Source organism: Cynocephalus volans, chromosome 2 (assembly GCF_027409185.1).
Source record: "Cynocephalus volans isolate mCynVol1 chromosome 2, mCynVol1.pri, whole genome shotgun sequence".
In the NCBI taxonomy this organism is placed as follows: domain Eukaryota; kingdom Metazoa; phylum Chordata; class Mammalia; order Dermoptera; family Cynocephalidae; genus Cynocephalus; species Cynocephalus volans.
Genome location: NC_084461.1, coordinates 129334981 through 129350737, shown reverse-complemented (window position 1 = coordinate 129350737; position 15757 = coordinate 129334981). Strand labels below are relative to the sequence as shown.

Here is a 15757-nt window from a genome sequence, read left to right as displayed (position 1 = left end):
CAAAAAATTTTATGCTGGGATGATGAGCCTTGAAAGATTAAGATTTCAGTAAAGAAAATGGGACAATCGAAGGAGAAAATAAGTAACTGATGGGAAAATATGAGTATAAACAGAGTAGAGAACAAGGAATTGTCTAAAAATTGAAGGCAAGCAGTCAACAAGTAAAACTCTAGGCATACCAACAAAACCAGTGGGTTATGGTTGGAAAGGTAGGCCAGAGGTAGAAAGTAGAAAGCCTTGAACAGAAGACTAAGGAGTCTGCACTATACTGGATAGGGGAAGAGGAAAACTTATGTAAGTGCAGAGAAAATGATCTAGAAGGATGCATACAAAATATATTAACAGGAGTTACTTGTATGTATTCCTTTCACTTTTTACTATATATGTCATTAGAGTTTGAATTTTTTATAAGAATGCATTTACATCATTTGTGTGACTTCATGAATTAACCTGGAGATGCATAAGAAAAAGAACAGAAGTGGGACAATCAATTTCAACATTACTGGAATTGTCCAAGCTAGGAAAAACAGAGAAAAAGATATGCAAATAACTGATGGCTGACTGGATATAAATGAATGGAGTCAAAAACAACTCAGGATTCTCTATAATTATTTCAAAATTTAAAAAATTATTTTAAAAAATTCAGGTTTCTACCGTGAGAGACCAGGAGAATATGAAATTCAGGATAATTTGGGTTCTGCTAATATATTACTTTTAAATATCAAAAATAAAGTATTTATCTTTAGTAATCACATTTAAAATCAAACATTAAAAAATAAAATCCATATTCCTACTTTTTTAAAAGTTTCAGTTCTCATATTATTACATTTTCATTTATTCATAACCCATCTAGTTCCAAAACAAAATTCATTTAGGTAATTCATAGGTAACAAATACTTCATCTTTTTCTTGATATAAAGAAAGTGTCAAACTCTACCTATATTGGACTAAGAATGAATTTATCAAGTTCAATAAAATAAAAACAGTGCTTTCCCAGTCTTTATGCTAATTTCATTCTAAGCAAAAGCACACTATTTAAAACAAACCACCCAATAATCTAACTGACAACAAAATCTGTCAGTATCTTTTTCTAGCTTCTAATAATGAAAAACTCACTTAGGCTGGGAAGATGTGAGCAATTTCATACTTGTTAATGAGGGACTCACCTTGGCTAAATAGACAGCAGGGCCAAACAAGTATCTTCAGGGGCCCAGGAATGAATTGTTGGTATAGCATAGACCTAGCCTTAGGGTACAGTATCATATTAATATAATTTTATAACAGTGTGAAAAATACAAATTACATGCAACATTTGCCCAGTCCCATACATATACCATTTAGAATTTGTAATCTATAGTAATGGCTAAAATTACCTCTAGTGATTCTTCTCAACCTCCCTGAGAAGTAGGATTTTATCATCACTTTTCACAAACTTGCACAAAGTAAAATGAGTTTATGATTAACTGAGATTAAAATATAAATATTCTTTATTTTTAGTCCCATTTACCCATAAATCTATACTGTAGATCATAGAATGAAATATTTTAAAATATTTTGATAATAGTATTCAGATCATTACTAAAATTATACTACAGTCAGGAAAATAAAATGAGTTATGGGGAATCAAATTTCAACTGGGAAGGTATACCAATGAAGATGGAAAAAAGTATTCATTCAATACAGTCCTCCTACATTCCAGCACAGGATTTTCTGAATTTGACTAGTGACCATGAGTCATAAGGGGAAAGGGATAAAAGCAATAAAAGAATTAAATGGGAAACTGAAGAATGGTACCTGAGACTTGTGGGTAAATTCCTACTAACTCCATCTGCTAAAGTAGGTAATGAAGCACTATACCTCAAAATATACTACTAACCAAGCCTCAGATCTTAATTAAAAAAGAGAAGTGACTATATATACCAAACGAATAAATATTAAAATTGTAGTATGAAAACACTTTATGATACTGAAGCAAGTAAAATAAAAACAAACAGGAATATTCAGAAAGACAACATCAAAACTGATGTTTAAAAGCAGTAAAAAGAACATGATTTTGCTACTTTGTTCTTAGAATAAAGGCCTCCCAATCACTGAAGGATACCATGCGAAATGACAAACAGTATTTTTTAATAGAATAGTTGATAATCACAAGATAGCTCTGAGCTTACTGACAATCACTCTGATATAGAAATGGAATATATATACAGGGTAGTTAAAATATCTAGCTACCTACCTCTCTCAAAACAAAATGAAATTCTATTTCTCTTTCCTAAAAAGGCAGGGAAGAAAATTTAAGCAACACAGAGCCTCCACAGAGAACTACATTGTTTTTATTAATCCCCTTTTCCCATTACTCCATAAAAACTGTCAGTTTTCGGCTTTGCCACACAGGTTTTGGAAGCACTAAGCCTATAAAAAGGTAAAGACCCTCAATCAGTTAGCTAGTATGACTGTTATACTTCTATCAAAATTTGCCTTAGCTACAAAAGAAAACAGACTTGTAAACTACTATTTACATTTTCCTATTTACTATATTTCCACCCAAGATGTCTAAAAAATATTATGTAGGGCCTTTAAAAACTACGTCCATATTACATGCACCTTAGTTTTTCAGTTATTTCTTGTAACAATAAAATAAATTCAAATTTGAATCTGCTATGATTAAATTTCTCACATATACATATTTCTTATACACTAATAATTCCCAGGTCCCTGAAGCTACCAGGAAAAAAAAAGGTAAACACCTTTTTTTCTTATTCTTATCCATTATACAGGTAGTAAAATAATACAAATTATAATCACCCTGCAGGGATAGCTATATATCTTCAGACCAGCATCATAACAAATAATCAAATCAATAAAATCATTATTTAAATACTTTGGGGCTCAGTCTCAGTCTGCAAAGTAGCAACATCCACATACAAAAAAAAAAAAAGAGCAAGAAAAAAAAGCAGAATAAGTAGTATAGATATTCATGACATTCTTTTAAGCAAATTAATAGTCATCTCTCTTCATCTTGAAATCTTAGCTATTAATCAACTCTCACCTCTTTTAGAAAAGACCTAACCGTTGGGCCTATGTGACTTTATACCTACCTTTCTGACTGCTTCTATTGCAACTTCTCATTTATCTGTCTGCACTCCATCCTAGGACCTACCCACCTCTAAGAAGGATTGTTGAAAAGTTCCTAATAAGTCTTCCTGATTTCAACTCTACCCAAAAAAACAGCAACAGAAAAATCTTCCAAAATATTACAATTACTACAAATATTACAGTAGGGGGCCTGTCTCATCCATTTTCCTGGTTTTTAAGACCTTTCATAAGCCAGTTTCACTCTTATTTAGTCGATTAACCAATATAAACTTTCATCTAAGAAAAGTTTCCTAACAATTCCATAAACTATTTACCCTCATTTCCTGATCTTTGTTCATACTGTTCCTTTTACCTGAAAATCCTTTGTGAGCCTACTCAAATCCTACCCCACAACATCCTTCATGATATACCTCAATAGCCACATAATCTACCCACTCATCTCTCCATTTCTCTAATTCTTACATCTTTTATATTCACTGTATAATTTTACACACTATTCCCTAATTGTTTCATATGAAAAATTGAGAATTCCATAAAGTAGGGGCCAAGACTTACACATATTTTGCAAACCCCACAGCACCCAGCATTACTGTTGGCCAAGGTGAATAGCTAACTCTGCACTTCCCCAGCTTAGCTCCATAAACTGCAACTGGGCAAATAATTTCTTCTACTAATGTAAATTTCTGTCTTTCCCTAACCCAAAAGTTTTAACGTCAAAAATGTATTTTACATAACATCAAGGATAATAAAAGAAACATTACTATCATTTTGCAACGCACTCTAGCCCCTAAATGAAAACACATGCTAGCTGGTACTCACTTGATACTGTCTGTGCAACTGACGTGGCAGTTGTTGTGGTAGAAGTGGTAGAGGATGGGGTAGATGATGATGTTGAAGTGGATACTGCAGGTGCTGGGCTACTGGTTGTAGGGGTGGATGCTCCAACTGCTTGTGCTTGCACTTGTGCCTGGGCCTGAGCTTGTGCTTGTGCCTGGGCTTGGGCCTGGGCCTGGGCCTGGGCTTGAGCTTGGGCTTGGGCTTGGGCTTGGGCTTGGGCTTGAGCTTGAGCTTGAGCTTGGGCTTGGGCCTGGGCCTGGGCCTGGGCCTGGGCCTGAGCCTGGGCTTGAGCTTGTGCCTGCGCCTGCGCCTGGGCTTGTGCCTGTGCCTGGGCTTGAGCCTGAACCTGTGCCTGGGCTGCAAGCATAGGTGTCAGTTCTGATTGCTGAATAACCTTAACTCCATCTGGCTTGGTCCATGCAGATTCACGTGTCCGAGCATTATAATAATAAACCTGCAGAGGAAGCAAAATCGCTGGTATCACAAAATCTGCCAACTATTTTAAAAAATAATGCAACTATATTTTATCTTAAAAGGTATTTAAAGATAACTTAGAAAAGAGAAAGTATACCAAAACAGGCTAGTCAATATAGGACTACACATAATTTCTTCCCCTCACTGCCCAATTTCCTATAATAAGGACACTGTACTTTTAACACAAAAAGCAAAACCAATGTTACATTTTGTGCAGAAAGTTAATATAGCAGGCCTGAGACTACTATCCTTAGAAAGCCCTGTTTACAAAGTTGGCCCTTGGCTGGAGAATGGGAACTTGGTTTTCAGGAAGTTTACCACCATTCCCTCACTAATAGGAATGGCTCACTGTGCCTAAACCATCCATTCAATGCAGTTTATGCTGAAACACTTGCTTTCCTTCTGGGAGTCTGGAATTTTGGTATGTGCTAGGCAGATGGTACCTATGTGACCAGCCCCCAATAAAAACCCTTGACTCCAAGGCTCAGGCAAATTTCCCTGGTAGACAAAACATCACAGATGTGTCACCATTCCATACTGGAGGAATTAAACATGGTCCTATGTGATTCCACTGGGAAAGGACTCTTGGAAACTTGTGCCTGGTTTCCTTTCAGACTTTACCCCAGGCACCTTTTTTCTTCACTACTTTTGCTTTGAATCCTTACACTGTAATTAGTCTTAGCATGAGTATAAATACATGCTGAGTCCTGTGAATCCCACTAGTGAATCACCAAATCAGGGGATGGTCTTAGAAACCAGTGACATATTATTTAAAATATAAACTTCTAGAATCACAGGCAAATGTACGTTAGCACTCCAGTCAACCTTATACCTGCACAGAAGTCCAATCCAGTCAGCTTTTCCTAGAGTCCATCCCCATCCTTTGCTCCTTCTTAACTGACAAGGGTACTATCATTGATCTCAATCTGCCAGAACACTTAAGTTTTACTCTTCTGTCACCAAGGAGATAACTTAAACATACTTTATAATTTACCTTCCCATCTGGAGTTTTATTTTCAACCCATATCTCTTCAGTAGGAGGCAGTGCTGGAGTACCAGGAGCAGTCACAGGAGGCATTCCTGGTGGAAACATCATACCCGGAGGAGGAGGCATGGTTCCCATGGGTGGAGGCATGAAAGGTGGTCTCTGTTAATTCACAAGAAAAGTAATGGTCACTTGTTACCTTTTTTCCTTCAAATTATTACTGAATCCTACCCAACAGTAAAGCACTGTAAGAGAAATGACTTTTATAGTCTATTCAAATACATTCACCTATTGTGTAAGCAGTTTCTCTGTAACAAAAATGATTACTAAACAGATTAGAAAATACATCAAAATACTAACAGTAGTGAACTCTGGGGTATAGCACTATGGGTGAATTTTGCTTTCTTTTTTATACTTTATCTGCATAAACACACCAGGTACTGGATTACTTTTAAAAGGAAAAAATTGATGTTTATATCCTGTTTTAATAACAGGCACACCAATGCCTCCACATCTCACCCACAATAGGTAACAACAATATGAGAAACATTATTTCACAAAATAACACAGGAATAACAAAAAAAAAAAAATTTTTTTTGGATATACCTAACCCTTTATTCTTTTTTCCTACTCAAGAATATACATACATATATGTTTATACTTACTGGCAATATATGTCATTGAAAATAAATTTCCTCCACTTAAGATTTCATACGTCATTTCCCATAAAGAAGGTGAATTACTAAAAACAATTCACAGAGCTAAAGGTAGGTAAGAACTACCCTATATATTCCTAGTTGTATATGTGTACTTTTCTATAACCATCAAAATTTGTTCTGAATCTCTATACTTATTACTGCTACATATTAATATATGATTGTTCTCTTTAATTCCCATTTTCCTATAAATTGAAACTATTTAAGAATATAAGTTTTTAAGGCTAAATCCATATATAATGTTGATACTGAAACCAACAAAGAAATGGCAACCTCTACATTCTTTACCTGGAGGTGTGGTGGGCCCATAGGTGGAGGTATCCCTCCTGGAGGAGGCATTGGTGGCATATTAGGATCAAAAGGAGGACGTCCAAAGGGGGGCCGAGGTGGCGGAGGAGGGCCTCGCATCATACCAAAAGGTGGAGGAGGTCGCATGAGAGGTGGTGGGCCTCGCATCACTGCATTTGGTGGGGGAGCTGGGCCTCGGAACCTCAAGGCCTGCTGCTGAGCCATCCTGTGCGGGAAAGCAATTAATAAGTTTTCTTCCTCAAAATTACAAAAACGTAACTACAGATTGCTAATTACATCAAATTTAAAAAGCCTTTAAGTCCACGTGTAATTGGAACATCATTTTGCAACCATCATGGTAAAAACTGGATCAGTAAGAATGATTAATGGATGCTGACTCTAGGGGGAAATTTGGATGAGAGGGATATCTGGATGGTCTTAAAATGTCTCCCCACATGCTGCTTAGAGTTGCAAGTGAGGATGAAAAATAACATAAGAGGGAAATTGGGCAATACCTTGACCAGGTGAACAAAACTAATATCATCTAAGAAAAATAGATAACATGTGACTGAGAGAGACACAACATCACCTATTTCAGCCAGGAGTCTATAACCTCAATTAATAATGAGGAAATATTAGATAAACACAAAATGAGAAATGTTCTATTAAAAGAGGGCAAGCTTCATTCTTCAGAAATGTAAATGTTGTACATAGAAGACAAAGGCAGGCTGTGGAAACATTGCAGATTAAAGAGGGCTAAGGAGACATGGCAACACAATACTAACTCTAGCCTAGATTCTGTACTTAAGGGAAAAAATGCTATAAAGGACATTATTGGATCAACTGACAACACTGGAATACGGGCAATAAGGAATTGCATCACTGTAAATTTATGAAGCTGATAACAGGGCTGTAGTTAAGTAAAATAATATATATATCTCTTTTACCCTCAAATGGTTCAGAGTAACAAAGAGTATGCCTGAGTTCAAGTAAATAATAAAGCAAAGGAAAGAAGGTAAAAAACATTAACACTAAGTGTTCTACCTTTATTTTTACAACTTTCTTTAAGAGTGAAATTACTTCTAAATACAATGTTTTGGGGGGGAGTAGGGGGAAGAGCTGAAGAGATCACTAACATTCTCTATCTAAAGGGAAGCATTTCCCTGCACTGCACCGTGACCCACCCCTCACTCTCTAGCTAAATTCCCTAGTGTATTTTCTCCATGACATTCAAGCAAATAAGTAACATCACACAAGATAGTTTTTTATCTATCTCTTCCCCCAAGTGCTTTTTCAAAAAAATTACTTACCCTTAAAAGGGCTTATACTATGTGCCAGGCAGTGCTCTAAGCTCTTTTCAAACATTAAGTCATTTAATCATCATAACAACCCTATGAGACGGATACTATTATTAACCTCATTTTACTGATGAGAAACTAAAAGCACACAGACATTAAATAATTTGCCCAAGGTCACACAGCTGGTTCAGTGGTAAAGCCAGAATTCAAATGTAGGCAAATGGATCCTAAACATGATGGTGTCATGTAACCCCCTTCAGAGTTGGAATTCTGTTCACACTTCTATGTGCAGCACATAGTTAAGTCTGTCCAGAGTAGAGCTTAATAAATATTTGTTGCATGAACCAATGAATACCTAAGTGATACTGTACCTAAGCTACCTTACAAGTAGTGTATGCAGAAATACTATAAAAATTATTTTACTACAATTTGCCATAGTCAATTTACTGAGCACCTATCATGGTCTTCCCAGTAGCTACTATAAATCTATACATTATACATGAAATCTACATTTTTGTCCTTGAGAGGTTAACAATTATATTCTTTACGTATATATGAAAAGTCATTCTTATACTCTCTCTTCACAAGGCTCTTTGGACTTTCTTACATTTTTTAACCCTGTTTATGATTACCCTTTGAACATTGTCCATGTGGTAGTTCAATTCTGACACACAAAAAAATCCTAATAAAGAACCAATTTGCCTTCTAAGAGAACACTTGGATTTGTAAACAAGTCCAGAACTACTATACCAAATATATTTAACCAAATTTGCAAATGATCCTACACTCCGAAGGTTAGAATACATGAATTAAAAATGGTGACAAAGCTATGCTACCAACTCTAAGTGAATCAATGTATGGCATACACATGTATTGAAACAACACACTGTACCCCTCAAATATGTACAAATAAATGTTAAAATAAAAAAAGATTTTTAAAAATTGAGTTAAAAATGGTGAATGCAAAAAGGAATATTGATTGCATCACAGTAATCAGAAAGTCTTTTTCAAACTATATGCATTCCCAAAAGACAGAGGGCCACTGTTACTGAAGGAATGTCTTAACCCTTAAGGCAGAAAAAAATGTTAACCACCAAGGAAAGATATTGTTTCAGCTTTGAATTAATAATGTATCTTAATCTTAGATTTCCTTTTAGTCTGCCTCTACTTTTTCAAAAAATCTTTTCCAAAATTTCTTTCTTTGGAATTTTATACTTCCTGATTATAGCTTGAGGGTAAGCGTTTAGGCTCTAGAATCACAAAAAAAAAAGTCATATCAGGGCTCTGCCTTTTGCTGTCAACCTAGTTACATAATTTCTAGGTCTGAGTTTCCTCAGATGTAAGTGAGTGGGGAACAGAAATAAAAGCTACCCCATATCTCTGTTCAATGAGATGATCCCCACAAAACATTTAGGATAGTACCTGTACACAGGAAACTACTTTATCTATCATAACATTTATTCTCCCACAAAACCTAGCACAGTGCTTTACCTGTAAAAGACACTTGGTTGCTAATCTGACTAAGACTGAATGACTTTCAAAAGTCTGCCACTAAGATGGTAACAAAATTTACATAATTTTCCCTTCAACAGCCTGAAGTTGCCATTTTTGGATGTCAGTTAGGTGTAGAACATGTGCTGAGCTCTTTACATACATTGCTTCATCACAACCACCTCACCAGAACCTGCAGTGAGGAATAAATGAGCTAATAAAGTACTTGGAGCTGCACCTAGTACATAAGTGCTATACAGGTATTAGCTATTATCACTACTGCTATTAACTTTAGCACAGGAATAGTACTGTGAGTGTTAAATGGTATTAATATTAGTATTAGATTAGCTATTATTACTATAAATATTATTATCTGTGTAACGTGGCCCTTGTTAACCTTTCCACAGACTCTAGCCTTTCTGATCATCAAATACTTCAAGTTCATTACTTTGAAGCCTTTGTACTTGTTCCTCTGCCTGGCATGTTCTTCTCCAGATCTTTACATGATTGGCTCATCTCATTAGTCAGCCTCAGCTCAAATGTCACCTCAAACTGCTTCCCTACCTCTAACCTCTCCCAATCCCTCTCTGGCTCATTACCCAATTTGAGTTTTCAATTATGATAAGTGCTACAAAGAAATCTCTCATTTATTTGTGTACTTTTGTGTTATCTTTACTTACTAGTATATAGCTCCTTTAGTATACTGCTGTACCACATTACTGTTTTAATAATGATAGCACCAGGTGGTTCCTATATACTAGGCACAATTATATGGACATTATCTATACTAACAACCCAATGAGGTAAGTTTGACACCATTTTTACAGAGGAAACAATAGCACAGAAAAATAACTTTAAGACAGCTAGTCAGTGATAACATAAAGGTATTCTTATTTCCATTTTACAGGTGAGGAAACTTAGACTGCAAGTACTTAGGTGCAAGTATTAATAAGTAAACAAAGGCCCCAGGTATAGGATCTATACAAATATGATTCTAAAAGTTACTTTAGTGGCCTTGAGCCATAAAGGGATCGATAGCATTTGGATCTCTGAATTTTCTGTTCATTGTAGGTGATTTGCATTCCTACCAATTACAACCCTTTTGGAAAACAAAAGCATACTGGCATGAACAGAAACAACCAAAAAAAAAAAAAAAAATTCCACAAGAACACCATGAAAATACAAATGTATTTTTCTAGAAGTACTCTACCCAGATATGCAATCTCCCCAATGGTGAAGACAAGACTGCAAATAATTTAATTAGAGGGGCAGAAATGGAAAGATGCCACTGATATATGAAGGCAAAGTATATGTATAAACTGTAAGTTTTAAGTCCAGACCCTGCTGACAACTACCCAGTGACTCTGTATAAGTCACTTCACACTTGCAGGCTGATTTCCTATTTGATGTGGTAGAATTTAGATCAGTCTTAATTACATTGGAAGCTCCTGAGGACAAAGGCATCTTTTTTGGTCTGGTTCAGGGCTCTACTGCCAGCACCTAGGTCAGTAACTGTAACACAGCACACAATTAAATGTCATCCCAATAAGCTGACATCTCTAAATCTCCTATCTTCATTTATTTACCATGTATCTTCATTTATTTACCAGGTATCAGACACACCATGAAATTCATTCAGTATACAAAATACAAAACTAAGCCCCATCTTCTGCCATCAAAGAGGCCATATAAACAGCTAATTTCTCATAAATCATAAGAAATGCTAAAGCTCTGTACAATACACTCTGCAAGCAACTTCCAACCCAAGAGGCTAAAGGATGAAATATTTGCAACAGAGCAAATAAAATTAATTTGCAAATTAAAACCCTATTCAAATAAGTTTTGCAACAATATCTAGCCTATTAATAAAGTCTAAAAAGCTACTCATCATACAGCTGAAGAAAGATACTCTTTAAAATGCAAAATGTTTCCCAACAAATCCATCTGAGACTCATTAAGTAACTCCTTTTGAGATCAGAATCAGTAATAAAATTTCCATCACGAATACTGAAAGACCCTAACAATGCACTTTGGTCACTCATTACTAAAGTGTACATATGATTTGAGATTCATCTACGAAATAAGATAAAATTTTATTCCTGCCAAAGTAGAAATAAAATTTTCAGAATCTTTAAAAAATTATTTTCTCCTAAAACCATGAATGACAATACCCATTTCCTTCTACAACTTCATCTTAAGCTCTAGAAAACATTAGAGTCCTGATAATCTATACTGCTTTTTTTCATTTTCAAATGCTGATAGTGGCACAATTCAGAGTGGGAGGTGAAAATCTGAAATGACATTTTTCCCATCCAGAAAGAAATATGTACCGAATATACATAAAACATAAGTACCTCTTTTTTCCCTCTAAAAAACCTCTCACAAAAAAATTTTTTGGTCACTCTTATTTTAATAATTTTAAGTAGGTAAAAATTAAGTAGGAATTTTTACAAATTCCACAGGCATTGAGGTTCCAGGGGAAGAAAGGTCACTGCACTCCTTAGGGCAATGGCCTAAGCAGACGAATGAAATACTGATCTAGATTGCATGTAGGCTCTGGAGCCTGGCTGCCCGGGTTCAAGTCGCTTCCTGGAGCCACAATTCCACCTATGCGATCTTGTTCTACCGACTCGAGCTCTATGAGGCTCAGTTTCCTCACCCGTAAGGCGGGCGAGTAACTTAACTAATGATGCCTCTGGTCTGTGGCCTGCAATATGAGAATGGCTACTGCTCCAAAGGTGAGAATTAAATGAAACAACCCTAAGTAAAGGCTTAAAGGCACATAGTAAGCGCCTAACTAACGGATGCTGCTATTGCTGTTATTCACAACTACGGAAATGAGGAATAAAGGAATGAGAGAAAGGAAAAAAAGCCACGCGAAGTTAAGAAAGGCAAGTGACCAAGTGATGTGGCGGACCAGATAAAAGGGCAAACGTGGGGACCCCAAAATGCCGCGGGGGGCTTAAAGGAGGCTGGGCTAGGGTAGCGAGGGCTCCCGGGGTGTTCAACGCGAAGTGGAGGGGCGCCGATGAGGAATCCGGGCCCGCGGCGGAGCGGAGCCAGGAGGAAGGCTGAGGTCGCTGAGGCGGAGGTGGCACGCGGCTGAGGCAGGGCCCAAAGGCGGGAGCGCCGGGCCCGGACCGCGAGGAGCGGCGGGGCGCCGAGAAAGCCGCAAGGAGCGCCCTGAGAACTGGCAGGAGGCCGCGGCCCCGGCCCAGCCCGGTTCTCTCATTCAAGCCGCCTTCCCCTTCCCCCTTCTCCAATCCCATGCGGTCCTGACCCCAAGCCGCCGCGGCTCCGCTGCCCATCGTCCTCCCAGGAGCTCCGCGCAGCAGGCCTAGCCCCTGGGACTCCAGCGCGCCGAAATACGAGGGAGGACGACGCCCCTTACCTGAGCTCCCCCGGATTGAACCGCTCACCGTCTCCCCCGTCCCCGCCACGCTCCGCCATTACAGAGGGCCGCGTTCATCCACCCGCCGACCGGGCGTTCCTTATTGGCCGGAAGGACCGTCAATCCCGTGCGAGGGAGGCGGAGATAACAGAGATGTATGAGATGATTGGTGAAATTTTCCATCAATCCTCGAGTTGAGGGCAGTATCTGCCTTACTATTGGGCAAAGGGCCCGCCGACTTTGAAAGCGGTATGGAGACAGCTAGGTGATTGGTCGCTCAAAGGCTTTATGGGAAATGAGACTTCGGCAACGAAGAACAGCCGGCGCCCTCTCGAGGTAAGGAAAACTGGGTCCTCCCGCGTTAGGCCCAGCTTGCGTGGCCACGTGTCTGCCGGTTCCCAGGAGAGCCAATTGTGGAGCCATATTGGCCACTAGGAGCTCAGGCCGAGACCATTTTCATTGGTTGAGCCAATCAAAATCGACCTGGGTCTAGCCTACACCAATCACAGAGTTGCTGTGGGAAGGAACTATTTCCCAGGTTTACAATAACAGGAGTCTTATGTCAGCACTCTGCTCTATATCCATGTTATCAATAACAGGCATGCCTCAAATTTCCAGTACATGCATTTTAGGGGGACCTATTCAATTCATAGCAACATGCTATAGGGGCCTCTCTATAGGGCTGATCACAACATAGCAGTGTCCTCCCAGCATGAGCAATCTGAGAAAGAGAGAGAGAATGCCCACGCTGGAAGCCACAAACTTCATAACCTAACATTGGAAGTGAAATTCTATCACTTCTGTCGGTATTCTGTTCATTAGAAGCAAGTCAGTAAATCCAGACCACAAAGGGAGGAAATTACACGAGGGCTGAATAACCACACTATCTTTCTGGTCTCAAGGTACACATTACATCCTACAGGAATCATTCGTCAAATAGAAAATTTGACATCCTGCCACCCCCATCTAAGTAGTTTCCCCTGTAAGATTCTTCTCCCATAGCACCCTATATGTCTTTGTAACATTTCAACCACTTGTTACTACATATTGTAACATTGAACAATATGTTTTACATATTTTATCTTCTTTTCCTGCCAACTCACTTTACTGTTTTTAATGCTGAAGTGTGTATAAATAAATTATAGACATCATAACATTCTACCCCTAAATATTTCTGTATGTATCTCTTAAAAAAAAAAAAAGAAAGAAAAAGCCCACAGTTTTCTATATAACAAAAAACATTTTCACACCCATCAAAATTAACAGCATATTCACATTTCCCCAACTGTCCACAAGATGTCCTTTCGAGCTGGTTTGGCCAAATACGGATCTCATTCACAACCAAACGATGTGTCTTGTTGCTGTGTCTCTTAAGACACTTTTAACATTAGAACAACAGTCCCTTTTATCATGATGCTGACTTGCTGAGGACCAGGCCAGTTTCACCTTTGGATCTGTCTGATTGCTTCCTCTAACCCTTGTATTTCCTGTAAGCAGGAAGTTAGATCTGAAGATTTGGTCAGATTTAAATTAAACATTTTTATCAAGAGAACTTCATAGGCAGTGTTGTGTATTTCTGTTGTATCACATCAGGAGACACATGAATACCTACCTGGTTGTCCCACCCTTAGCAATGCTAAGATTGACATGGGTTTAAAGGTGATCTCTGGTCAACCCTTTTATGTAACCAGAATATTATCTGCATGATATTACTTTGACTTCATACAAATGTCCGGTTCCCTATGAATAGGGTGACCCTGTAATTTGCCATCTAAACCATCACATCTGAGACTGAAAGGGGTACTATTAATAAGTACATTTGGATAATAGTTATAAATTAGGAACATCTCAGGCAAAATGAGATAGTCAACATACCTGTCAACCATTAACCTAGTGGTTTAATGGTTTTATTCTTCCTGAATCAATACTTTCCTTAGGGGTGACAAACTAATGATTTTCTAATTATATATTACTTTCTACATTTACTAGCTGATAGTCTTCTATAAATTAGAGAGTTCCTTCAACAACACAGGCTATTTAGTTATCCTGAAATAATACAGTTTCTATTTTTAAAGTGGATAAATGCTTTTTTTTTTTTTTTTGGTTTTGGCAGCTGACCAGTAATGGCAGGTAAGTGTATCCTAGCCCCTGACCATGGTGTTATCAGCACCATGTTCTAACAAAGTGAGCTAAGCAGCTAGACCCCTCCCTTTATTTATCAATTTTCAAAGTAAAAAGGTGCCTTGATAACCATCACAACTAGAGACTGAGTTTTTCTGATTTCCTCTTTCTTTAAGTATTATTATGGACTCATGAATTTTCAATAGATTAAATATGTCTCAATCAACTACAATCATTTTGATGCTCAAATTTCCATACATTATCTATTTACTATTCACAACAATCATCTCAATAAGATATCACTGCTTGTCCCCTTTTTACATATGAGGAAACTGAGACAAAGAGAAATAAAGTAACTAAGTAAATAAGTAATTAGGTAAATAAGGTTACTCAGATAGTAACTTCAAAGTCCAGTTGAATATAGACTCTAAGAGAATAGGGAATGTGTTCATGCTTTTTAGTCACTGTTTCCCCTGAATGTAGCTCAGTACCAATCAATAAATAAGTCATGGGTAAATTAATTAATCGATTATTATTTCCAGTTGACACCAAAAATATTCTAATACCTACTGAAGACTTTCAAATGAAATAGTGTAATATCTGGGATTAGCTTCAAAATGAACAAGGGTAGGGGACAGGAAGGTGGGGAGAGAGTGTGAGGTGGGGGAGGGGGTTTAGATGAAGAAAAGGCATAGTCATACCTTGATAATTGTTGAAGTTGGGTGATGGGTAGATGAGGGTTTATGATACTACATACTCTATTTTTTAATATTTGAAGTTTTCCAATAATAAAGAAAATATTTTAGGCCCTTGTATTAGTCCATTTCCATTGCTTATAATAAAGTACATGGAACTGGGTATTTTCTAAGGAAAACAAAATTTATTTGCTTACAGTTTCTGAGGCTGGGAGGTCCAAAGTCCATCTGGTGGTGGCAACAGTGACCCAGAGGTCTCATTGCAAGATAGTGGAAGCAGACAGAGGAGAGAAAGACAGTTCTTCATGCACTGTCCTTTTAAAGCCATCAGAACCACGCCCCTGACAACCATTTTTAATCCATTCACC

The 15757-nt window shown here is 37.7% G+C and overlaps 1 protein-coding gene across 7 annotated transcripts in view; it reads right to left on the bottom strand.

Annotated features, from left to right (window-relative positions):
- Positions 1 to 12655, bottom strand: part of TCERG1 (transcription elongation regulator 1) — a 54680-nt gene extending 42025 nt beyond the window's left edge. For all 7 annotated transcript variants that reach the window (XR_010022618.1, XM_063085856.1, XM_063085862.1 and 4 more), the window contains exons 1-4: positions 12574 to 12655; positions 6394 to 6619; positions 5399 to 5551; positions 3913 to 4384 (exon numbers count right to left, since the gene is read on the bottom strand). Coding sequence is in view for 6 of the 7 variants with exons in the window: in XM_063085856.1 (XP_062941926.1) it covers positions 3913 to 4384; positions 5399 to 5551; positions 6394 to 6619; positions 12574 to 12632 (910 nt within the window). In the remaining variant the exon portion in view is untranslated. The remainder of the gene's footprint in view (positions 1 to 3912; positions 4385 to 5398; positions 5552 to 6393; positions 6620 to 12573) is intronic.
- Positions 12656 to 15757: the final 3102 nt, after the last annotated feature.